General features: G+C 48.2%; 1 protein-coding gene across 2 annotated transcripts in view; it reads right to left on the reverse strand.

The window, feature by feature from the left end:
* The window catches only part of LOC125946675 (uncharacterized), a 45,832-nt gene that overhangs the window by 15,079 nt on the left and 6,435 nt on the right, over nucleotides 1-24,318 (reverse strand). For both annotated transcript variants that reach the window (XR_007467767.1, XM_049670518.1), the window contains exons 2-8: nucleotides 15,958-16,174; nucleotides 13,325-13,645; nucleotides 11,211-11,384; nucleotides 8,906-9,165; nucleotides 7,142-7,527; nucleotides 5,728-6,124; nucleotides 4,250-4,700 (exon numbers count right to left, since the gene is read on the reverse strand). Coding sequence is in view for 1 of the 2 variants with exons in the window: in XM_049670518.1 (XP_049526475.1) it covers nucleotides 4,250-4,700; nucleotides 5,728-6,124; nucleotides 7,142-7,527; nucleotides 8,906-9,165; nucleotides 11,211-11,384; nucleotides 13,325-13,645; nucleotides 15,958-16,174 (2,206 nt within the window). In the remaining variant the exon portion in view is untranslated. The remainder of the gene's footprint in view (nucleotides 1-4,249; nucleotides 4,701-5,727; nucleotides 6,125-7,141; nucleotides 7,528-8,905; nucleotides 9,166-11,210; nucleotides 11,385-13,324; nucleotides 13,646-15,957; nucleotides 16,175-24,318) is intronic.

Genomic DNA, 24,318 nt, shown 5'->3' on the forward strand with positions numbered 1-24,318 from the left:
TCTTCTCTGAAATAGAGCCTTGTCGTCTTGTGTTAGCTTGCAGATCACGTGCTTTTGTTTTGTTAATAAAAAATTACTCCATCTCCCGCTAAAGGGAACCATGTGTGGATGCGAAGCAGCGGGGAGATGGTTAGCTTGAGCGGGAGATGGTTTCGCGGCAGCGGCCCGAGCGCTTATCGCGGCGCTGCACAGGAGAGAATGAGGCGCGCGTGCTCCGTCATTTTCATATCGCGGAACTACCGTGGCGCCCCCAGCGGAGTATGGAGCTGTCGCACCACCTGTCGTGCGCGCCGCTCCGGATTCCTAGAGGAGAGAGAGGGGGAGGGGACGCGCATGCGCTGTGGGGGTGTGGGACGAGGGCGCCGCTCCATACAGTAGAGGATTCCTAGAGGAGAGAAAGGGGGGAGCGTAGGAGAGGAGAGAGAGGGGGAGGGGACGCGTATGCGCTGTGGGGGTGTGGGACGCCGCGGGAGGGACGGACAAAGCCCCCGCCATAAGATGCTTCGCATCTAAAATCACAGGTTCATTAGCATATAAAAGCTGGTTGTTCTAGACGAAAGTTTCATATTCAGCGTAGTATGATTGATGACATATACTCCAGTAAAGTTCAACTGAAGACCAATAACACAAAGATACACGTCGACCAGTGTCCCATACGGCAAATAATTTGTCATCTTAATCTCGCGGGGAGTGTGAGGAAGGCGCTGGTTTCGTCTCACCATCAGCTAACGTTTTATCGTGCCCCTCCTAAGATGGCGGTGGTCTGGCTTCTCTTTCGGGTGAGCATTTACATTCCAGGAATGTCTTTTTTTCTCAAAAGCTCCTTGGTACAAATCGAAGAGATGGTTGCAGTGGCGGCGGCGAGTGGAATACGTCAAACACGTTTCACGAAAAGCGCATTTTCTTTAATGCGGAATTTCCCTATTGCAAACCAGCTTTAAATTTGAGACGCTTGGCGCGTTTGGCGCGTCGCATAGCTACAATTTACCTATGAAAACTGGTCTTCACGTCTTCCACCAGGTATTCGCGTCTTCTACCTGACGATGAAGATAGACGAAATTCGCGGCGTGTCTCATCGTGCTGTGACGCTCCGTCGCGTTTTTACTGGTAAAACAACGTCGTGAGCGTTATAATTCAACCACGATCTACCGAACTGCAGACCTGAAGAGATGTCCCAGCTTCATCCTGCCGATTCTAGTTCACCCCTTTGCCGTCAGGGACAGAACCGTACGAGCGACGTGGCGCTAGTTATGTTATAACTCTAGGGAGCCTGCATGCAAGAGCTGTTTTAAAACAGCGCTTGCATGTAGGCTCTCTATATAACTCTAGGGAGCCTACATGCAACTACAGTGCCTAGAATATACTATATTCTAGCCACTGTAATGCAACTATATAACTCGTTCGCTGTCGTCTGCTTCCGCCGTCTGTTTCAACGCTCGTACCGCTATTTCGGCTGGCGGAAAGCGCTTTCAGTGTGTTTGATCGCGTAATTCACGAAAAAAAAATATTTCAAGGAAATTTGCTAATCTTTTGCGTTTGAAAAGGGATCGAGCCAGAGTAGGAGGCGCGGCGCAAGAAAGGCAAACTAAGAGTACAGCCTGGCAGACGGCAACTCTTCCTTTTCTTGCCTTCGCAGAAGGGAAAAGTCTTCTGCCGGCAAGCGCAGAAGAGCGCAGATTGCGCGTACTCCTATAGAGGTATGTGGTTGCCGCTCCGTCCTGAGCTTTATCTTATCTATCGCTCCATATCCTCGTTTCGAGGAGGGTTCCTTTTTTTGGCCGACGCCGTCTGTGCAGCCACTTCTTGAAGTCATATCGCTCTTCAGGACTGATCAGCGGACGAGGACCCTCGGGTATCCTTATCGCTCACCCGGTCTCGAAGCGCGTGAAAAGCGCTTATAAATATTCACGTCGCGGGCTCTTCCAACTGTAGCCTCTGAGATCTGGGGTTTCGCCTTGCGCAATCTCGGAGACCGTGTCCCAACTCGAGAGTTAACTACATAAATAACCGCAGGGGACTCTTTCTCTGCCATTGGTCGGCTATCATGCCATATAGAAGTGATTGGTAGTACGTCAACATGGATAATGTGTAATCTTCGTGTTAACGGCTTCTTGGGACGTTCGATCTTCCGGCTTTATTTATTACCCTCTATCCCCCCTTCATTGGTCTGTCTGTTTGGAGTATGCATACCGAAACGAGAAGGGTCGCGCGTTTCGGAAATGGTGTAGCACAAAATGCAAGGAACCCGTACGGCGGTTCCGAAACGTTGACCTTTCCTTACAATTGGCCAGTGTGATCGTGATTCACTTAAACCTGTGCCTGACCAGACGGTCTTTGGTCGGACCCTACATTACGATAAAATACCGGAAGTGTATATGAGCTGCGCCATGCCGCGTGTTGAAGACAGTCGCTGTCGCGCAACTCTCAGCGCGTGTTCAACCAGCAAAGCGATATCCGCTGCGACGAAACCAGGCTGTTCCTCCTGCCGAACGTCGTAGAGGTTTCTTTTTTTATATAAAGCTTACTAGAGGGAACTCAGTCGCTGCGATTGTTCAGCCATTGCGTTTGGAATTACAGGTGGTACGTTGATTCGTGTAAGTCTTCGTACACGTGGCTTCGTCCGACGTCGTTTTGGCAAAACGGTGCGAAAGTTTGGTCAGCTGGTTCATCTTAGAAGGCGTCGGAATTAGACAAAAAAAAAAAAAAGAACGTGGGGTGTTTTTCTTGTATCCGTCCTCGTCTTTTTTTGCGCTGTTCCAGCGCCCTTCTGAAGGCGTTATATAATTACGCTTCATCTTTCTGAGTTTCCGAGCAATCGTGTTTTTTTCTTCTTTTCAACGCGTGAGAACCACAAGTTCCGGCTCAAACGCATAACCATTGGGAACCGTTGCATATTTGACGCAATATATTGTTGAAATTAATAAATTTGTAGAGAAGCCGCGAAGTCGTTTGAAGCCAAAGGGACGACGGTTAGGCAAATACATTTATACTGCCCATAATTCCCGTGCTAACAGAACCGCCATACTGAACTGAACCACACGTAGAAACAGACAATAAACAAAGCGATAGAAAGCATATACTGCAGGGTGTGTTTATTGTTAATGCTTAGGTGACATGTCCAAGCAATGAGTGATGAGACAAAATGAAAGGGAACCAAAAGATATCTCCTCGCAAGCGGTAGTTGAACCCGACACCTTCCATAATTACGTCCGCGGTGCTCTAGTAATTTTCGTAGGAAACTCTACGCTTCCAAACATCGCTGCGACACCGAAAATATGGCGTAAGACAAGGTTTGTTTGCACAGCGACAGGAGTATCGGGTGGCCGTTAGGCGATAAGTATCTTGGCACGAAAAGGTCGCTTTTTTTTTCCAACACCTTCCCTTCCCTGTGTTGTTCCTAATCGGAGATATGATGCATGGATGGTGTCAGCGTGTGGTGACCGTGCGGTATAAATACGGCGTCGTACGTCAGACTTGCTACATCGCGTAGCTGCTTATGACATCGATATATAGATTTGTTTATTCTTGTGTTATTTCCTCGAACATCTTTTCGTATTGTTTGTTTTTCGGAATGCGTTAACTTGGCTGCGCGCATGGTATCCAATCGCGAGCTGAAATAAAAATAATTTTAACCTTGGCAATCGCCTGAAGCGGGCGCTGGCATTAGCGTATATAGTGTGCGGCGCCGTGCACTACAACGCTATAGGGCGCACGATGTAGAGCGTGTCAGAAATTAGCACAGAACGCCAATGAATGAATGAATGAATGAATGAATGAATGAATGAATGAATGAATGAATGAATGAATGAATGAATGAACGAACGAACGGATGGATGGAGTATCCCTTTGAATGAATGAATGAATGAGCGAGCGAGCGAGCGAGCGGACGGACGGATAAATGAATGAACGGATGGATGGAGTATCCCTTTTGAGATGGTTTGCAGGAAGTTCGATCAGGCTTGTTTCTGGAAAAAGCCCGTAAGCGCGTAGCGTGAACTATTGTGGCGCCACCTAGTAGGGAAAATAGGAGTTGCGAGCAATCAGCCCGACATTTAAGTTTTTATGACCGAGGGTCGAGCATGTACTAGTGCCTCAGTGACAACGCTGTGTGGTCTCTATGCTTTGAAGTCAATAATTGGACGACATCTCGTGTGGTCAGGAAAAAAAAATACACCCCGGGCGAAAAAGAAGCGCATATTATAACGCGAGCGCGCATAAACGGGCGTAACGCATATGCACGGTTACCTACCCGGTGAGCAACCTCTCCTGCGTCAGGAGCGTCGGGTCTTCGCTCGAGTACGGCGCGGGACACGTCGCGGCTGCAGGTGCCGTTCACGCCGTACGGCGAAAGCCCGGACACCGGGGGCGGCAGAATGGGCTCGTCGTGTTGTTCTTGCCCCGCGGCCGGTGCAGCGTCGTCGGAACCGTGGTTCCGGCCGTGCTCGTCGCCGTTCAGTTCCCGGTCCTGGGGCACCAGGTCGTGGGTGGGCAGCACGAGCGGCGTGTAGCCCGTGGCCACGAGCCGGGCCACCGACGTGGCTCCGGCGCGCCGCTTTCGGTCCGTACTTCCGTTTCCGGTCGACGTCAGGGCGTCCGGCAACACCAGGGTGGCGTGGAGCTTGTGTTCGCCCAAGCGCTCGTGGAAGGCGCGGAAGTAGAGGAGGTAGAGCGGGTCCGCGCGCGGGTAATGCGGGTCCGACCTAGAGAAACCAATTAACCTTCATCCCTGTTTGCGAACGAAGGTTAGATAATAAAGAAAAAAAAAAACGAAGAAAAAGAAAACGCCGGGATCAACCAAGTGCCGGCGCTGAAGAAGGCAAGGTCGACGTATGCGGTGCCTCAAATGATTGGACGATCAAATGTTGATTATATCTCTATTCTATCTATCTCATGTTCAGTATTCGTACATATATACTCTTATTCGTGTCGTATTTCATGCGCAGTTACATCGAACTTGTCTACTTTAGCGTCGGCACTTGGTTGATCCTCTTTCTTTTTTTTTTATGGAGGGGGGGGGGGGGTCGATCTCAATGACAGTGCAGTCTACGTTGCAATGTGTCCAATTTTCGGCTATGTTGGCGCTAATTACGGCCGTACAATTAATTTTACGTATACTCCGGGGCATATTATCGCTTCTTGTCTTGTTGAGACCTACATTTCGGTACCTTTTGTGACTCGCTGCGGCGCTCCGGAGGCGCGGAAGGGCCGTTTTTTTTTTTTCTGGATGTGGTTACAAGATACCCAGATCCCTGACACGCCAAACCCTTGCGACGTCAGCAAGGAATACATTGTCCTAAAAAAATTGGAGGACGCTCAAACTTCGACTTTACGAGTGAAACGCGACAGCAAAGATCCCTGACTGCTTCTCACGCTTCTCGGCAACTGCAGCTTATGGAACCGTAATGTTTACCGGAAAACGCTGGCGGTCAACGCTATGCACAAAGGCGAACTTTCTGGTAGAAATGCGGCCTCTTGCGTGGCCCGACACCGTAGGTCACTTATAGCCGCGCCAAAAAAAAAAATGCAAAAAAAAAAACACACACACACACATCATTTTCAGGTTTTCGTTACTGTTTCGCACTTTTAATATTTTGGTCTGAGAAGATTGAACATAAAATGCATGCGCTGTTCGTGTTTTGTTTCATGGCATTTGTTTGTGGGCTGTCATTGTCGTAATACCGAAGAATGATATTGTCAAGACTATAGGACTAGGTATGGTTCCCACACCTGTAATTGAAGACGAATCCGTCCAGACGCATGCGCCGAAGCCATCTTGCACTCAGATCAACGGTCTTGTCCAGGACCGTGTAATTTATGGGACGGCTCTGAGCCGTGTTCCAGAGGGCACCTCTGGCTTTTTCGGAGCCGACGGTGTTCTCGCGTCTGTTAAGCTGCCGGCGGCGGCCACCAGAGGCGTCTTGATCGTCAGAGAGCGCTTCGTCTCCGGACGAACCGGCGGCCATCTTGCGCGTGAAGCTGAACGTCGTCTGGTCGCGTCCTCCCAACATGGCGTACAGCCTCAGCGTGGGCGGAGCTCCACGGGCAGTTCGTAATCCCGAGAAGTGGTAGATGCCCTGCGGTCCGCCGTCTCCATCGTGTTTGTACTCCTCCTCGGGATGCGTGCCTGGATCAAAACCGATAAAATGGTGCGCTGTGCGCACGCGCGCGCTAGGATAAACTAGGTGTGATCCCGAACTTTGCTTTCCGGGGGCCGCCTTTTCTTCTGTCGCTATAATATTTGCGTCGTCGTCTGCTAGTTTTCATCTAACCGTCTACAGGTCGTCCGCTGGGTGGACGACGTTAGCATCGGTCGCTACAGGGACAAAATGTCAACATTTGAAAGACGTGCTGTACGCAAGCTGAGATGACCGATGTTCGTTGTCACTGAGCGTGCAAATTACTGAACAGAACAATAGCAACATATTTGAACAGCATATTCGAACAATCGAACTCATTCTTGAAATGAGAGTAAGGCGTGTCCCGGGGGTCATCTGAAGCGTAATGTAGACCGGACAACTGAAGAGCAGAAGTGCGAACACAAGGGCGAGACAGCAAGTTTGCAAGACGGATAAACTACATTTGGGAGCATGCAGCTAATACTGCAGAATATTCGGATGTCCAGAAAGCGCGAAACTGCAGAAGTCCGTATGTGTTCTTGACGGCAAAAGATTTCAAGGAAACTGTCACAAAGACAGGGACAAGACGGTTGTGTTGTTTAGAAGCCTGTCTTAGAACAGATGTGCTGTTATAAACTTTGTTTTCTGGTCAGTTGTAACTCAATACCCACCACAAGAGCAGAAAGTGTATGTCCTTGCGACGGGTATAAACAGTTTGAAATCGAATAGGCACGTTTCGCGCTTAACCCTACACCGTCCGTCCTTCTACATGCGTACCGAACCGACGGCATCACCAAAGTCACTCAAGATGTAATTAACGTGTACATGATTGCGAAACAGTTTTAAGGCGTGTGTCTATTCAAAAGATCTTGCACTTACGCACATTGCAAGTCATCGATGGATGGGTTCCACCGGAATTGCTTTTCGTTATGAGTACATTATATTAGGCATCGTTCCTTGATTACGGCTTCCCGTTCCCTGTTTATATAGCCAGCTATAGTTTGGATCAGGTGTAACGCACTCACCGTCCCATCTGCCATATTTAGTGTCTCGAGGCCGCGCCGTCGGGGCCTGGTATGTTCGCACGCCGTGCTTCCACACGTCTAGGCAGCAGTAGACGACGGCCGTACAGAGGGATACCGGCACGTCATCCAGCTGGTACTCGTCGTCGTCCACGACGGCCGCGTCGTGGACTCCTGGCGGCTGGTAGACGCACCACAGCTGCGAGCCGCTCAGCGGGGGCACTGGCTCGCCCGTGGCGCCACCTGGAGCGCCGCCTTTCGGCGTGCCGTTTCCCTTGGGTCCGCTGCCGTAGGGAAGACCTTGGTCTTCGCCGCTTCTTCTTCTTCCATCGTCTTCGGCGTGGGCTTCGTGTGGGTTTTCGCCGCCGCCGGCGCTGCTGTCGCGAAGCCTGCGGGTTCGGCGCTTGGGAATGATGATAAACTACAGCAAGTTGTGATCTAGTTGGTACGGGTTCATCGCGAAAGAAGGTGAGGCGTGCAGAGACTAACACAAGAGAACACCGTACCTGAGCATGCGCAGATACGTTTTGTGTCTACTTGCTTTTCCGCCACTGTGCGCCTTTCAGTCGATAGTCGGCGTCTTCTCTCGTGTTCCGTGTCTGCACGCCTTACCTTATTTCACAATGAATGATTATATTTTACCCGAGCTTTATCGATTCAAAAATCAATTTGCACAGTTTATAGACTATTTCTAGAAATATTGCGGAACACTCTGCCTTGTTATAGACTTGCTTTTCGGTTTTGTAGAAACACCTATGTGTCATTGCCGCCGGCGGCGCTGTTGTCGCGAGGTCGGGAAAACCCATGGGGAGCGGAAATACGTAATAATTTACCTGCATGTTTCCGTTGAGATTTACGCAGTTTTACGACTCTCCGTCGACTTATTCTGGACCGCCTTTTCTTTACTCTTACAGACTTGTATTCTTGGTTTGGTAAACATATATATACACTCTTGTATAAAAAAATTAAATCTATTGCCTATGGTCTGTTGTGCTTCACATACTTCTCAGATAGATGATCTGGTTGTTAGCAGAAAAGCGTGTCGAGTTGATGACGACACTTGAAGTCAGCCATCCTAGGAGCGAAGTGCAGCGCCGCCTTTCGGTTTAAGCCGACACAGCGTCCGGATAATGTTTTTCGGGGTTCCCTATAGTTTTGCAATCGTGCGATTTTGCAGCGCCTCCTTCAAGGGCGCTGCAGCGTTTCTCAAGCGACTGGTGACATGAACAGGTGACGAGGGTTGCTGCAGCACATTGAGCATTTCAGTCGCTGGGTGGCGCTGCCATCGCCACCCGATAGCCAGAACCGTGGGGAAACCTCTTTATAACGAAGTCATAACGAGGTTTTACGTACTTCGTTTGACCGTTTGTCCGTTAACACATTATACTTCGTTTATTCATTAACATATGTGCTGCAATTATGAATTTCTATGGGCATTTCAAGGGATAATTGCACTAATTTCGTTATATCCATAATATTTTGTATCCCGATTCGTTATAACGAGGTTTGACTATATTAGCGGAGAAAAAAATGAGCAGGGAAGAGACACGGGTGGGATCGTGAGGGACAGAAAAATTTACGAGATAAAGCAGAGATAGGCGGAGCGCTAGATTGCTGCATGGTAACACGTAAGTACAGTGGAAGTGAAAACTGAGTTATATAGTTGGTAGTCATCATCATCAGCCTATATTTATGTCCACTGCAGGACGAAGGCCTCTCCCTGCGATCTCCAATTACCCCTGTCTTGCGCTAGCTGACTTGACTCACGTTGTCGGCAGCGTCGTCCTCTTCTCGAAGAACCTTCTGGTTCCGCCTAGGAAATTTTGGGGCCCAATCATTGGCGGCTCCCAGTGCGGAAGACCACTTCCGTCTAATTTTTTGTCGACGCCTCTCGAAGGCGGCTGCGCACCATAGGCACTGTTGGAGGCGCTCTGGGGTCGGGGACTCTCTCGCGGCGCCGAGTTCTGCCCCGTTGTCGACGTCACAGAAGGGGGCGCCGAGGTGGGCGGCTTCGTATCCGTTTTCCACTGGACGGAAAGGTGAGGGCGGCAAAGGGATGCCACACTCAATTAGTTCGGTCACTCGCAGTATAGTCGCAGTATAGTTCAACTACAGGAAATAAGTAATTATGAAGTTCAAGCAAGATTTATATTTTTAATGCGAAAGCATTATGTGGCTCATGAGGCGGAAAAGACGGCGTTGGCGCCACCACACGATGGTCCAAAAAGGCTACGAACCCTCGACCTTTGGTGGGAGTTGAACCCTCGACTTTTGGTGGTCGCGATGCTTTCGTATTCATCCATGTAGGGATAACTTAGTGCCCCTTGAATCTTGCAATGCCTCTTTTGTAACTTTATAAACAGACATGTTATTATCTAAGTATCATAAGTATCTTTGTAATCTTAGTATAACATTTAATAGTATATTTTATAACGTTTATAATGCCGTATAAGTCAAACCCGCCACAACGTGGCTCAGTAGTTATACCGTTGTGCTGCTGGACATGTCGAGGGTTCGAGTCCCAGACCCGGCGGCCGCATTCCGACGGGGGTGAAATGCAAAAGCGCTCTTGCTCTTAGATTTAGGTGTACGTACGCAAAGAGCACCAGGTACAAAAAAAAAAAAAATGAGTCCTCCACATCGGCGTGCATCATAACCTCCCATGTCGTTTTGTCACCTTAAAAGCCCGCATTTTATTTTAGTGAATTAGTCGGTTTCGCTGCATGTGGTTTTGTTACAGGCTGATGTCGTGTTAAGTGCACAAGAAAGATTGACACGGTGGTTTTGCACATTCTCCATTAGCCACAGTCGTTGAACAAAAGCTGTTGGTAAATATTTAAGCTAGATTGATGGGTATACGTATACTCTTATAATGCCGGATGTGCCGGACTCTCCGCTGTCGGATTACGGTTGTCGTTTAGTAAAGTAGATAGTAGAAAATTCCCAGAGAAGTTAGGTCGCTAACGCTTATCCGCAGTATAGTTAAACGAACGCAAAAAGTAAATATTCAGTTAAAGGCAGGTTGGTAGATTCCACCTGGACGTCGCAGAACTGGTCAGATTATCTGCTAGCGGTTTTAGGGTGACGCCTGGTTAAGCAAAGATACCAACGACTGCCACACTGATTAGTGCGTTCGTATAGTTAGCCTTAGTAGTCATAGAAACGCACAAATAAATATTAATTGAAACCCAGATTAATTACACTTGTATAATGTCGAATATGCCGGCTCGTGTTTTTTTTTCTGACGTTGAGTTAAGAATATAGCAAACATTGTCACAGTGCTTGGGTCGTATATAATTAGCTACAATATAGTTACAACAGAAAATATTAGTCAGGACCTAACTAGTAGTTTACAATTCCATAACGCGGCATAGGCAAGGCTAAACAGCAACCAGAAGCTTGGCAAGGCAAGACTTCGCGCGAAAATAATCGGACTGGTGGCGACGCCATTGTGGCATTCCCGCAATGGCTTCCTGTGACGTCATAAGTAATGACGGCGTCTGCTACTCGTGGTTTAGTTAACTAATGTTTATGACCACGTAACGATAATATTACATGCGATTGCGAGCACGAACTTAACATGAACGCGTGTATTGACACCTTGCCGCGCCAAAATTGCCTAAATTCAAATGAAAATACCATGAAAAATGTGACGTCACGCTGACGTCGTGGGCGCTGCCGGATTGCGGGGACATGGGTGACTGTCCTTTATCATTACCGCGTTGGCTGTTGTTGACTTTACGTTGGCTTGCGTTGACTTTACGTCTACAGCAGGGTTTAATTTGTCCTGCTGTGGATGGTGATTGTAGATGATGATGATGATGATAGAGGCGCTGAAAATACGTTTGCATTTAATTGACCGATTCGCTGCTCAATGCGGCAGCGCGTCCTCGATGTAAAAGTGTCAATAGGTGCATTCCTGTGTAGTCAAATAATGGGTATAATATATACGCGCGGTTCTGTTAAGTTGATCTCGCGGAAATTGTCCCGACGAAAACAAGATAAGCCGGAACAAATTTTTTAGTAAAGCAAGAAAAATAAACTGCATGACGACGCGTGGTCATACACGCACCTTGGTCCCAAGCAGTCGCTGCCAATCAAGCATGACGCGGCCAATCCCGGCGGAGTTGTTGCGTGCTTGCCACGGTGCTGCCTGCTTGGCAGTCGTCGCGGAAGCCCGAAGCATCCTGTCCGCGAGGTAGTTGAACTGACCGGGCCTTATCGTTGGATACAGTCTGCCCGACGTCTGCGAATCAAGATAAGCAGTGACCCCGTCTTGCTGCAGAGTTGCAGACTTCCGTACCCCATATAGCAAGGTCAAAGTAGAACGATCACTCGCCTAAGGTTGTCCCAGGTGTCCTTAGCTATCGCCTAAAGGACGCGAAGCTGAAAGCCTTGTAAAACCTATTGTAATTTACCTAAATTCATCCTAATCCTCCTTATCCCACCTTAATCGACCTTAATCCACCCTAATCCACCTTACTCCACATTAATCGACCTTAATCCACCCTAATCCACTTTAATCCTTCTTAATCCACCTTAGTCGACCTTAATCCAGCCTAATGCACCCTAATCCAATCACTAATCAACCATTAGCCTAATTAAACTAATCAATCATTAATCATTCCTATACACGGCTGGACATGCTTTGATCTGCTTATGGCCTGGGTTCGCTTCTGGCCAACGCCCTGCCGCGCCACCGTCGCGCTCCGTTTTTCTGTAACTCACAACGCGACCTTGAAACATAGAGATCTGAGGCTTTCGCCTTAAAATAGTTGCTGTTTCGTCGCCCGATCGAAAGGTGGCGCATTGCCCCCAAAGTATTGGACAGCTACACGAAACAAGGTTCGTAGTTCTGTCGGCCGTAATAAATTGCAGTAAACATTGGCTTACTAGTTAAATTAACAAGCACGGTGTAATGCGTTTTGCTAGGGCAAACGTGAACATAATGCACTCGATGACCGCGAACACTCGCTGTCCCAACGCTAGTGTGATGAAGAGCGGCAGCAGCGGAGAGCTGCCTGTCGCTTCAACGCGGACTTGACGTGCGAGTACACAACGCACACGAAGCCATTCTCGGCTCGGCCTAAACTTTGCACCCACTGCAAATTGCCTCCAACCTAGGGCGCGCGCAGCCGGGCTCAGCCGTGCCAATAGGTCAGCAGAATAGACGGATAATCGCTCACCAATATTATCACCGGCTCACTATACTCACTCACACTCACGTGCACTCATAATCTCTTCCGTTAACCCTTTAATGTAGGCACGTATAAATACCCGAAAATGTTTATTTTCTATGTAAGTTTGCAAAACACATATAGAATAAAAAGAAAGAAATATGTCGTGGAAGCTTCTTGAGCAATGATACACCAGTCAGAAAACTGCACACCAGACGGAAAACCGGGCCACTCACCATGAAACTATAGAAAAGAATACTGCCTAGCCACAGAGTGCCTTAAATAATTTACTGCAATGGCCTTGATACGGCCAGTATTACGTCAGTAGATGCATTTGGATGTACCTATAGCCAAATGCATCTGAACGCAGAAATGCTTTTACTAGACTACCGCTGGACCGATTTGAATGAAATTTGTTGCATTTGAAAGAGAAAATTAAAGTCTAGTGACTCTGTAGGACGTCGATTTGCCGAGGAGAAGGATTTCTCCGTTCCCATGTGTTTATATAGGAGCTGCGGAGCTAAAGCTTCCTCCTAATGCAAATAATGAGTGGGAACTGTCATGCCCTAGTACACCTTTACACATTCCCAGGTGTCCTTAGCTATCGCCTAAGAGACGCAAAGGCGCAAACCTTCTAAAGCCTACTGTTATTGACCCCAGTCCACCTTAATCCTCATTAAGCCACCTTACTCCAACCTAATCCACCTTAATCCTCCTTCATCCACCCTAATGCACCTTAATCTACCTTAATCCTCCTTCATCGACCTTAATGCACCCTAATCCACCTTAACGCTCCTTAATCCACCTTATTCGACAATAATCCACCCTAATCTAAACACTAATCAGTCATTCACTTTCCTCATCATTAATCATCTCTTATACATGGCTTGACATGCTTTGGTTCGCCTCTGGCCTTCCTTGGGTCACGTGACTTTCTGTACCTCACAACGCGACCGTGAAACCTAGAGGTCTAAGGCCTTCGCCTTAAAACTGCTACCGGACCGCGCACCCCGTGTAGCTGCGGCTGCTGCGTCGCGTTCTGCCCCGAGGAGAACCGGTGCACGGTGACCGGCAACACGATGGTGACGAACGCGAGCCCGAGCAGCGGCAGTCCGAACACGCGGTTGAGCGGGGCGCAGCGCTCGCCGCACAGCACGTCGTCGTCGTCGTCCATCGTGGCGTCGAGCGGCTCCGCGAGGTGGCGCCCCGCTCTGTCGTAGCCGCCACCGCTGCCACCAGGTTCGGCGGCGCGGCCGCCGCCGTCCCGTCCCCGGCGTCCCTGGTCCGCGGAGAGCACGTCTTCCAGCAGGACCATGTAGTAGTGCTCCGGCTGAAGTGAAGGAACGGTGCCGCGCTTTTGTCAAGCAGACTAACGGAATAGTCGGGTAGTCGCCCGAGCCGTAGACCACTAAAGGCTCGTTCACACTATAGGGCGCGCGACACGACACCGATTTCGGTCTGCCGACGGTTGGCGACAGTGTATTCCTTCCTTTAAACCCTTGGCCATATAGGTGTTTTCCGTCCTGTAAACTGCTGTCGCCAACAGTCGGCAGACCAAAATCGGTGTCATGTCGCGGCCTAGTGTGAACGAGCCTTTAGTGGTCTACGGCGGTGCGCAGCTAAGAATGGCACCATAGGTCGTCCGCGGGATCAAATTCCGGCCGCGGCGGCGGCCGCATTTCGATGTTGGCGAAATGCGAAAAATGCACCCGTGTACGCCATGGGTGCACCTTCAAAAAAACCCAGGTGTGTAAAAATTGACCCCGAGTCCCCAGCTACGACGTGCCTCGTAATCAGATCGCGGTTTTGGCATTGCACGTAATACCCCACAATTGGATTATTCGGGTAGTCGGTTGAGAGCGCTCTGGTAGAAACACAGATTGGTTTAGTTCAGCTTTCAGTTTTAGGTTCCCTCCGCGCCTCCCCCTGTCATTTTCTTTAATATGCCGTATCATTATAGGCGGACTTCACTGTGGAGGTATCATTGTCTGGCATAGAAGCGTGGGCCGATCCCGAAGGCGGTGCAGTCTAACACGGCGTCTTCAAAGCGTTAGCTGCCACGAGCGAAGAATGCGAGAGACTGACACGTGACCACGTGCACGTGACGCACGCGTCATGCGTTTCAAATAGCGACAACTTCGGCGCGAGAAAAACGTGCGTGCGATTGTGGCCTATGGTTAGAGCAAGCGCACTGGGCCGCTGTGCTGGAGGCAAAGGTTCCCTTCCACCATCGGACACGTGTGTCTTTATAGCGTTATAGGTGGACTTCACCAATTTTGGACGTGTCTGACAAAGTTTGAGGTGTGTTCAGCGAGCGCGTCACAGTTTTGCCGAAATCGCAAGTTTGTAAAAGATACGAAGTATAAAAACGTCATTTTGATCAATAAGAGTGCTCATAAGAGTGATCACTATTTGATAATAAGAGTGATCAACGCGGGCGCAGATGTGGAGAACTCACAATCTAAGTGTGCTATCGCATAGTTATATAGCGTATAAGGGTGCTAAGTTCTTGCCTAAACTTTTTAGTGCTAATATGCTTCGCGATGTGTGGAGTCGTTAACGTCGGTCCTCGAACTGAATCATTTCTGTTCTAAAGGTACAAGTGTGACGCCAGCAGTAACTGTCAGCCTTGTTAGTCAGGTAAGTTTGTTTTATTACTTTTTTTTATTCCGATTTATGACGTATAGCGTGACGCGACCGCTTTGCGTCAATTCTCGACAAGTGACGTGAAAGTGACGCACGACTGTCACGGCCGTCATTCCAGCCATCCTACGCGCTTTGCCTACACTATTCTGTAAAGCTGTGCGCTCCGCGAAAGCAGCGTGGTCCACTTGAACGTGTGAAGTCAATGGCTGCGAGTAGAACGCAAACAGCTGTGCTAGCGATGGTGGCAACGTTTGGCGCTGTCTCAACGAAAGCACTATCAACTCTTCCTCCACTGATGGACCGTGTTCATCTTATCCGCTGACCAACCACATCTGGTCACTGGCGTAATCATATTGAAGGTGCTTTCATATCTTCGAAGGGATCAGACCAGGCCCCGCTCGCGCATTTTGCTAAAATCACTTTAGCAAGCTTTGAACGCTACACTAGTTCCTCACCTATATGAAATCGATGGTTCGACGACATTTCGTTCGGTTGGGAGGAGGCCGTGTTGAACGAATGAAATAGGGAAAACGCCGACCAAGAAAGGATAAGGTAAACACTTAGAAGACGTATCGGCTTCGTTTCGACTTCCGGCTTTTTGAGACGTTTCGGACGGAAGCCCGAAGCAATGAATCTGCAGACGACTTGTGAGGTGGAGTGTAGACAGAAGAAGCGCAATGTTCAAAACTCAGCAATATGTTGAACTTGGGGCTCTTTGAGGTGCACTTAACCTAACCAACGTAACCTAACCTAACCTAACCTAACAGCGAGTGTGGCGTGGATCCGATCGGGTGCCCTAATTAGCTCAGAGACGCCAAGTTGTTTAACCTAGATCGGGTGCCCTAATTTGCTCAGAGACGCCAAGTTGTTTAACCTATCCTTTTTGGTTGTCGTTTTGACTATTTTATTCGCTCTTCTACTATGCATTACGTACGTAGGGCTAAAGAACAAGATTTGACTGCTATATATAAGGCAATTACCGAAACCTTCTCGCACCTGTATATCTTCTCTCGGTCGCTTCTGCTGTTTCTGCTCTTCCGGAGGGTCGGCGGCCGTGCCTTGTGGCGGTAGTTTCGCGGAAGGAACTTCCGGCTTTCCGTCTGCGGTTGCGTCAAGCGGCCCGGAAGTGACGTCCGGGACGGCGCTCGCCTCAATTTGGGCCACGGTCGTCTCGGTCATCGCCGTGGTGTTCTCTGCGGCCTTGGTAATCGGCCTTCGGAGAAGTTGCGAAAAGTAACTGTCAGATTATAGCTGCAAGAAGTACAAAAAAAATGAGGGGTGGGGTGGGGGCGGGAGCGCAACTGTAGTTAATCTCCAAAGTCGCTTGTAGCAATGCCGAAGGTACCTGACGTGCGCAGGTAATATCCTTGCGTATCGGAATCTAGTTCCGGGCGTAACTGTCTGATTATTGGCTGGATTAGAGAGTTTTTATTGTTGCTTGGTATATGATGCGTAATGATGGATGTAATGCGTAGGATGGATAACCGGTGGACCATTAGAGTTACAGAATGGATACCAAGAGAAGGGAAGCGCAGTCGAGGACGGCAGAAAACTAGGCGAGGTGATGAAGTTAGGAAATTTGCAGGCGCAAGTTGGAATCAATTAGCGCGAGACAGGGGTAATTGGAGGTCGCAGGGAGATGCCTTCGTCCTGCAGTGGATATAAATTAGGCTGATGATGATGATGATGATGATGATGATGATGATGATGTGATGCGCTGCAGCGGTACGTGACGTGTTAGGATCTTTGCGCATGCGCATCGTATACCGCGAATTACTGCGGCGGTGTGCAGACGGCGCTGCGTGGATGAATACATCTCGAGGGGCATTCGGCCTTCCCATTGGCTAAGGAGCCCCGTAGCTTTCATAGTGCTGCAAACTACTCGTGAGACGGAGGCAGTAGAAAGGCAACGTTCAAAACACACAATATGTTGCACGTGAGGCTCTTTGACGAGCACCTAATTCTCAGTACACGGGAGCTTTCGCGTTCCGCGCCGTAGAGGAATACGCACATGGCGGGCCAGGAAATCGAAGCCGCGGCCTGGGGACGTATTCTGCGACGATCACTTTTGGCGATACTGTCGCCTAGGCCATCAGGCGCGCGCTGATTGGCTGGTTGAGCACTGCGTCACGCGAAGGCGGTAATAATATCGCCGAAAGTGATCGTCGCAGAATACGTCCCCCTGTTGCCCAGCAGCAATAAAGTATACCATAGCCACAAAGCAACCGCGGTGATTTGGCGGTCACAGTGCAACTTCACAGGCCCCACTATACGCACGAAAACAGGTGATCGTAGATGGACCCTCTGGATTAACATGCTTTCAAGTACACGAAGACGGTTTATGACGATTCAGGACCCTCTAATGCAACGTAGGCTGTATGCAGTGTAAGATGTACGCACATAGGATGTGCTCAATGTAGGCTGTTCGCAGTGTACGTCGTTGGAAATCTACTTAGTATACTTATTGTGTAACGTTCGCACTATATAGGACTTACTCAGCGTGTTTTGTACTCATTGTAGGACGTACACAGCTTAGGAGCTACGCGTACAGTGTACTCCATGCAGGGTAATAGGCCGTTACCCGTTGTAGTACGTGCGTAATGCCGTCGTTCGGAGTTTGATCGCACGCGCGCCGGCTAACTCGGACTACATACAACCCTTGTTTGGCTGCTTAGGATGACCTTTAAGATTCCCGCGAGCCTATCGACCCGAAACTACAGGCTACATATACATGTGTGTGTCCATAGTAGCGTCTGAGAAGCCTTATCGAGTGCTCGATGAAACTTTCGTAAAGCAAGTTGCGGTGGTCTTGAAAAGAATGTACTGACGGTGGACACGCAACTTGCCGTGAACAGCGAGCTCCGCGACAGCGCCGAAACGAGAGTTTAGGAGCGGTCTTTTTTTTTTTCTCGCCGTCGGGTGCACGTTGCGACGAAAATAACTGCAGTATATCGCATGGCGCAACGATGACTCGCCTTCTTCCCATTCCTGTTGGCAAAAAGGCTTCTTCGATCGCGCCCAGCCGACGCGGTGACTTACTGGCTGCGGCTTCGCGCTGCTGTAGGCACGAGGTCGCCAGTTCGATTCCCGGCCTTGGGAGGCCGCTGTATTTCGATGGGGGCCATACGCAAAACGTGCACTTACATTGTAAATCGATTTACACATTTCCGGGTGCTTTCTGTCCATACTTCACGCTTTTACACGCTCTTACGGGTGTAAGAAGTGTGCGTGATTGACAGAGAGCACCATTAAGGGTGTAATTCGGTTACGGTTGTAAGGGTGTGAGTTACTGACGGGTATTTCACGCCCCTAAGGGTTGTAAACTACACCGTTTAAAGGTGTAAGTATTCGTTACGAAGTGGTACCGATTCACACCCTTAAACGGTGTAGATTGGTTCGCAATGTAGTTTTTAGGTGCACGTTAAAGAACTTCGGGTGATCAGAATTAATTCGGAGCCCCGGCACTATAGCCCGTCCCTCGTAACCCACAGTGCAATTCCGGGAGCGTTAAACCCAATAGCTTTTCTAATTTTTGTTTCTCTTCGTTTCTGTTTTCTCTTTCACTCTTTTTTTTTTCAATTGCACCAGTTGCGAAACGCGCAGACGCCACGTGCACGCGCTATGGTCGAATTCCGCAATGTTCTGAGCCAATCAGCGAGAGCGCAGCCGCTGTCTCAACCAATCAGAGCTGACAAGATGGCGAGTTTGACAATGAGGATTACTTTTTGCCTGTCACTATAGCGTCGGGGGTTGTATATAGAGTTTACTGCAGAAATTACTGTAGATGGAACTCCAGCGCTAAAGCGTCTGCGGGGGACATGCAAGTGTGGCGGTTACGCCAGCACGGAAAGGTTGAATGTGCCGCATGTCCCAGCTAGCGTTAACCAAGGTGTTAGAAGAAGAAAAAAAAAGAAATTTCAAAAAAAAAATACATGGTGCAAGATAAGATTATAAAAGCTACGGTAATCCTTCGTCTATAATGACCGTACACCGTAGGTCTTGTAACCGTATCTTGCACCAGGTTTCTCTCCCCCCCCCCCCCCTTTTTTTTTTTATAACACCTTGGCTAACGTTAGCTGACTATAACGACGGAACACCATAGGTCTTGTAACCGTATCTTGCGACGTGTTTCTTTCTTCCTTCATTTATCACAACAGCTTGGCTAACGTTAGTTGGGACACTATATATAGTGCACGTATTTGCCTGCAAACTTGGTCCTCCTGTCTCCAAAACGTTTTTGTGACTTTGCAAAGTTGATCATTTGGAACAAAAATATTGCTGTTCAATGAACGCAGCGATTCGCGATGATTATGCACGTGGACGGAGACGTTGAATTCATGCTTCTAGAAATATATATCTGCTTGAACATTTAGAAAGATGTAAAGTAACATGCCCAGCCGCAAGGACTATTGTAAACAACTAGCACGAAGTGTCCGAGTACGATACCTCGGCATCATTATCATGTATAGTTTAGCTGATCGATCGATCGTTAGTTAGTTAGTTACTTAGTATGTAGGATTTAATGACGCAACGGCGACTGAGGCTACGATGCTGAGCGATCACGGAGCACGAGTTCGCTTTAGCGATTTTCGCAGGAAAGTCTACGAGTTGATTAACGAAGCGTCTGGGACGTTCGATGACTGCTCGCTCGCTCGCTTATAGTGTTATTAAACCTTTGCCCGCGTGTAAGCCTTCAACGCGCCAAGCTTATAGTAATAAACCTTAAGCCTTAACTTCACAAAGCCTGGACCTGCGTATTCTAGGGTACGAAGACTACAGCCACTCGACACTTTCTTTGCAAGCCGGTCCTTCGTTAATGACGTCACTAGGTTCTAGCCAGCGAGCGTGAAGCCCACCGAAGCGCGTCGAGAAGCGATTCGGCTTTCCAGTCACGTTGTATCGCGGCTCCGTAAGATCTCCTTTCTCTTCCTTTCTTTTCTTTTCTTCTTTTTTTTTTCATTCTTCTGTAGTTGCGGAGAGCGGGAAACTCTCTCTGGCTCTTATCACGCGAGTCGCGCGACGATAACAATGAAAGTCCAGAGGGAGAACGTGGATTGACTTCGTCGGGGGCTCCGACGTGTACACCGTGTGTCTGCACGGGTTCTGCAGAGTTGGCGCAACAAAACTCGCGAGAGCGACGTAGATTTATCACCCCAGTTGTGCAGCGTGTATATAGGTGTACACGTAATTTCCTTGTTCTAAATTTCCCATTTTTTCCCTCTTTTTTTTTTTTTTTTCCTCGAATGGTATTGCGTGGAGATACAGCTGTCTCTCTTTGTTTCTGTCTCTCTCATCTCGTTTCATCTCTGTGCACGGTAGATTACAAGACATCCGTCGCGGATGGTCCACTTGCTATGGCTTTGCAGTGTTGAGCGCGAGGTCGTGGGATCGACTCCTAGTCGCGGTGGTCGCATTTTGAAGTGGAGGGGGGTTAGTGCGAAAATGCTCGTCTATACCGCGTATTGGGTTCACTCTAAACCATCCCGGGTGGTGTTAAAATTAAGCGGGAGTCTTAATTTTGAACGCTACAGTTTAATTTAATTTCATTTCATTTACCTAACTCTGTTCACGCTTTTGGTTCACACTGGTGTAGAACGGAGTTGGGTATATATTTATTACCGGATGATCATTTTAATTGGAAACAGGCCCGTCAGAAATAATCTGTGGCAGTTGGTGCAAATCTGTCTAATCTGTGGATTGCTTGTATAGAGGCGGGCGTTGACACTTGAGGTACGCGAAGGTTAATCCGGAGCACCCGAAGTTGCGAAAAACTTCAATTTAGTCTGTTTTTTTTTTCTGGTCCGTCGGCAATAGAGGTTGGGTATGTGATAGAGGCGCGGATAATTATCCACTGCACATTTCCATTCGAAGAATTCCAATACAGATACAGAATTCGTGTATCTATAGCTCAGCTAGTCGCGTTAATCAAGATTGATAGATTGGCGGGGACAGAATTTCGTTTGTCTTTTTTTTTTTTTTCGTCGGCATCCGCGGCTCCAAACGTTCCTGGCCCTCGCAAATATGTGCTTTTCGGTTTAGCTATTTTTAATATGAACTCTTCGAACTACCCGAACTGCGCGCCGTGTCTAGTTAAAATTAACGTGCCGCGTTAGACTCCATTTTATTTCTCACCGTTCTTGCTACACGCGGTGCTACTAATCTAATGCTTTCCACATCAAAGTTTCCGACAAAGCAGTGCTCGCTTCTTTCACTAGTGCTACTACCGTGTAACTAAACTAAGCGACGCTAAGGCTTCCGGGATTCTGACGCAGTTAATTACAGTCTCTCCTATGTTGTTTTCGCCGATGTTTGCCCGTCTAGCCACATGGAGCTATATGTAGCCTCAAAGTACACCGTGTGAGTCTCGCTGCTAGCTTGGCTCTGTCGGTCTGCGACAATATTAACGAGCCGGAAGCATATTCCGCGGTGATTCTGTGGAACGCTTTCGGATAGATTGGCTTTCGGGAAATGATGTTTACGCTCCATCTCAGCGATTCCGTTCAGTGAAGGGTAAGCTGTAGGTTGCGACAGCCAACCGGAAAGGCGAACCGGAAGGAGGCCTTATTTTCTGCCTCGGATAGTCCATCGCGCGACGCCTGTATACTGAATGGAAAAGGTTTCGCGGAAGTTACTATCGCGGAGTGACTAACGATTTTAGTTGTTTTGGGATTAGATTCTTAACGAGAAAGTAAAAAAAAAAAGGAAACAATGTCGCCAGACCGAACGTAACAAGAAAGAGTGCACAGATAAGGCGCTGTGTTGGTTCGCTCCACATTTCATTCCTTGTGGGAGCGCCGCTTCCTGTTTCTTTCTTTTTTAATCTCCACGGAAAAATCCATACTTCGTTTCGTCTTCCTCAACGATATCAGGATCACCCATAAAATTTACGCTTAGACGTCCGCGCTTCATTCCGAAACCAGTGACACGAAGTCCGATCGCTACGGAGAAAAAAACAGTTGTTTTTATAGACACGCCGAACCGCCATACGTCAGGGGAATAAGCGAACCCAATTGGCTGGCGCATCTATATGCGAGTTGCATTTGGGTTGGACGGTGTACGTGTAACCTTTTATTAGGTTGTCACCGACTATAGCGGCGGCCAATGAGCGAGCTCCTCTTCCTCCCTTAACAGGAATGCAGCCGGCTTTCCTCGTCACCGATTGGCTGTAGCGAGCCGCAGTCTCGGCTTTACTGCATGGTGTTTGTGAGGTAAATAATAGCTATATAACGCTGAGATAAAAAGTCCGCGCCGTGTGCAGAACATGCTCGCCTATGTACGCCGAATAATTGATGGCCGACGCGATGTTGCTTAACGTAAACTAAACTAGCTGGCGCCGGGGCTTTCGTTATACGGCTTTTGTGCCAGCTCTCTGCGCGTGCGAGCGACATGAAAGTCGATAAACGACATGCTTGTTCCGCTTGCGTACATATTTCGTCTTCTGCTGGTGTTCGCGATTGCCGAGTTTCGTTTTAATTTGGCCTGGGGTCTGCACTTAATTCCCGCTTCGTGTACTTTGAAGTTTCGGCGTGTGGATTGATCTATAGGAAACGTATACTATAGTCGGGATGGCAGCTCTCCAGTCGTAATGCGGCGCCGAGTACTACCGTTTATAACTTGTTGACGTCCTGAACTACCTAGCGAACCACCTTTTTGCCTTCGGTGTCTTCTGCTGGTGATGCCGACCATCGAGTACTTTGCGAATGCTCAGTTTTTTTTTGCTTCTTCCCCCCCCCCCTCTTTTTTTGTGTGTGGATCAAATTAGGCCCTTCATTATTAGAACCGTTATTTGGTGTAGTTGGTGTAGTTCCCTTAATCACACACACGCACGCACGCATACACTCACATTACCATATTACGCTGTAACAAAACGATGAAAAAAAAAAAAAAGCAGTTCATTGACGAAGCAGCCGCTTCAAACGCGGAATACCGCAACCACTGCAAGTCAGTCCCAAGACACCTGCAAGCTTGCTTGTATTATTGTCACTTTCGTGTCTCGCGTAGCTGCGCTTTTTTTTTTAAATTCTTTTTGCCTTTTTTTATATGCCCACAAGTTGCGGAAGCAGGCGGCCTTCCGTTGACCGATTTAACGTGAAATACGACCGCAACGTTGCTTCTGAGACAGCGCAGAAAAAGTGACAGCGCAGAAAAAAAACAAAAAACAAAAAACAAAAACGATATTTTTTCCCCCTATACACATAATGCATACACTCCGCGTATAACGTCGTATACCTGACTGCCACGACGCATTAAAGAGAAACAGCTGTGTACTGTATACCCAGTTACGAACGAAGACCGGATTTTCCTGTAGTGTCAGATTAGGTTCGTCGTATACCGCGATCAAGTGCATTGCTGCATCCTTTGGCAATGCTAGAGTTCAAGTAATACGCAGTTAGCAAATGTTTATAGCTTCCCAATTAAGCTTTTTTAAGTGGACTGACGAAAACAGGAATAATAAAAACAAACAAACAAAGAGAAACAGTTAAACTGCAGCTGCGTTGCCTCAACAAGTCTCGGTTTAGGCGGGCTGCGTGCTACGCAGAACACCTCGTGTTGTATACGTTTTAGTATAAAACTTACATAAACAGAAAAAGTGCCTCAGAAAAGCTGGTCTGCGTTTCGATAGACCGACCTATCCTTTTTCAATTTCCTTTGGTGTAACAGTTACATAAACGGGGATAAGGTGCATCAGAAAGACTGGCCTAAGTTGTTTCGATAAGCGAACCTATCTTTGTAAGAGGCATTTGATGAAGATACAGGTATAGGTCCATCTATGGAAACGTATAGGCCAGCCTTTCTCGGGCACTTTATCCCTGTTTATGTAACTATTATATACGACAGTGTGATACTGTATCTGTCCGGCCGCCTTCTAGACTCCGTATATAGGCTTGAGTAATAGCTTCAGGTCTTCTGACTTCTGCTGTGGCTACCAAGCATTCTCACTCACTAGCCTAAGACTCAGAGCGACTCGTGAGTCCGAAGAAACCAGGCTGTGTTAAAATTTTGTTGAGTTTGAGAACGAGTGAGCCTGGTTGAATAGAAGTTTGGTGAGTGCGAGTCCGAGTGAGCCTTAATTAAGCAATATATATATATATATATATATATATATATATATATATATATACATACTTTGTGAGCGAGTTCGAACGAGTTCAATTTATATCGCCGGACCTACGCTTCACAGTGAAGTACAGTTACCACAAGTAGTGAATTAGTGCCTCGTCGCATTTTTAGAGTGCGCCTTATGTGTTTGTTGGGTGCAGTGCTTCGTATGAGGCATCGCAAAAGAGAGAAAAAAAAGCGCTCGCGTGCCTTGGGTGCACGTTAAAGAACTCCAGCTGCTCAAAATTCATCCGCCGT

This window comes from Dermacentor silvarum, chromosome 7 (assembly GCF_013339745.2).
Source record: "Dermacentor silvarum isolate Dsil-2018 chromosome 7, BIME_Dsil_1.4, whole genome shotgun sequence".
In the NCBI taxonomy this organism is placed as follows: Eukaryota; Metazoa; Arthropoda; class Arachnida; order Ixodida; family Ixodidae; genus Dermacentor; species Dermacentor silvarum.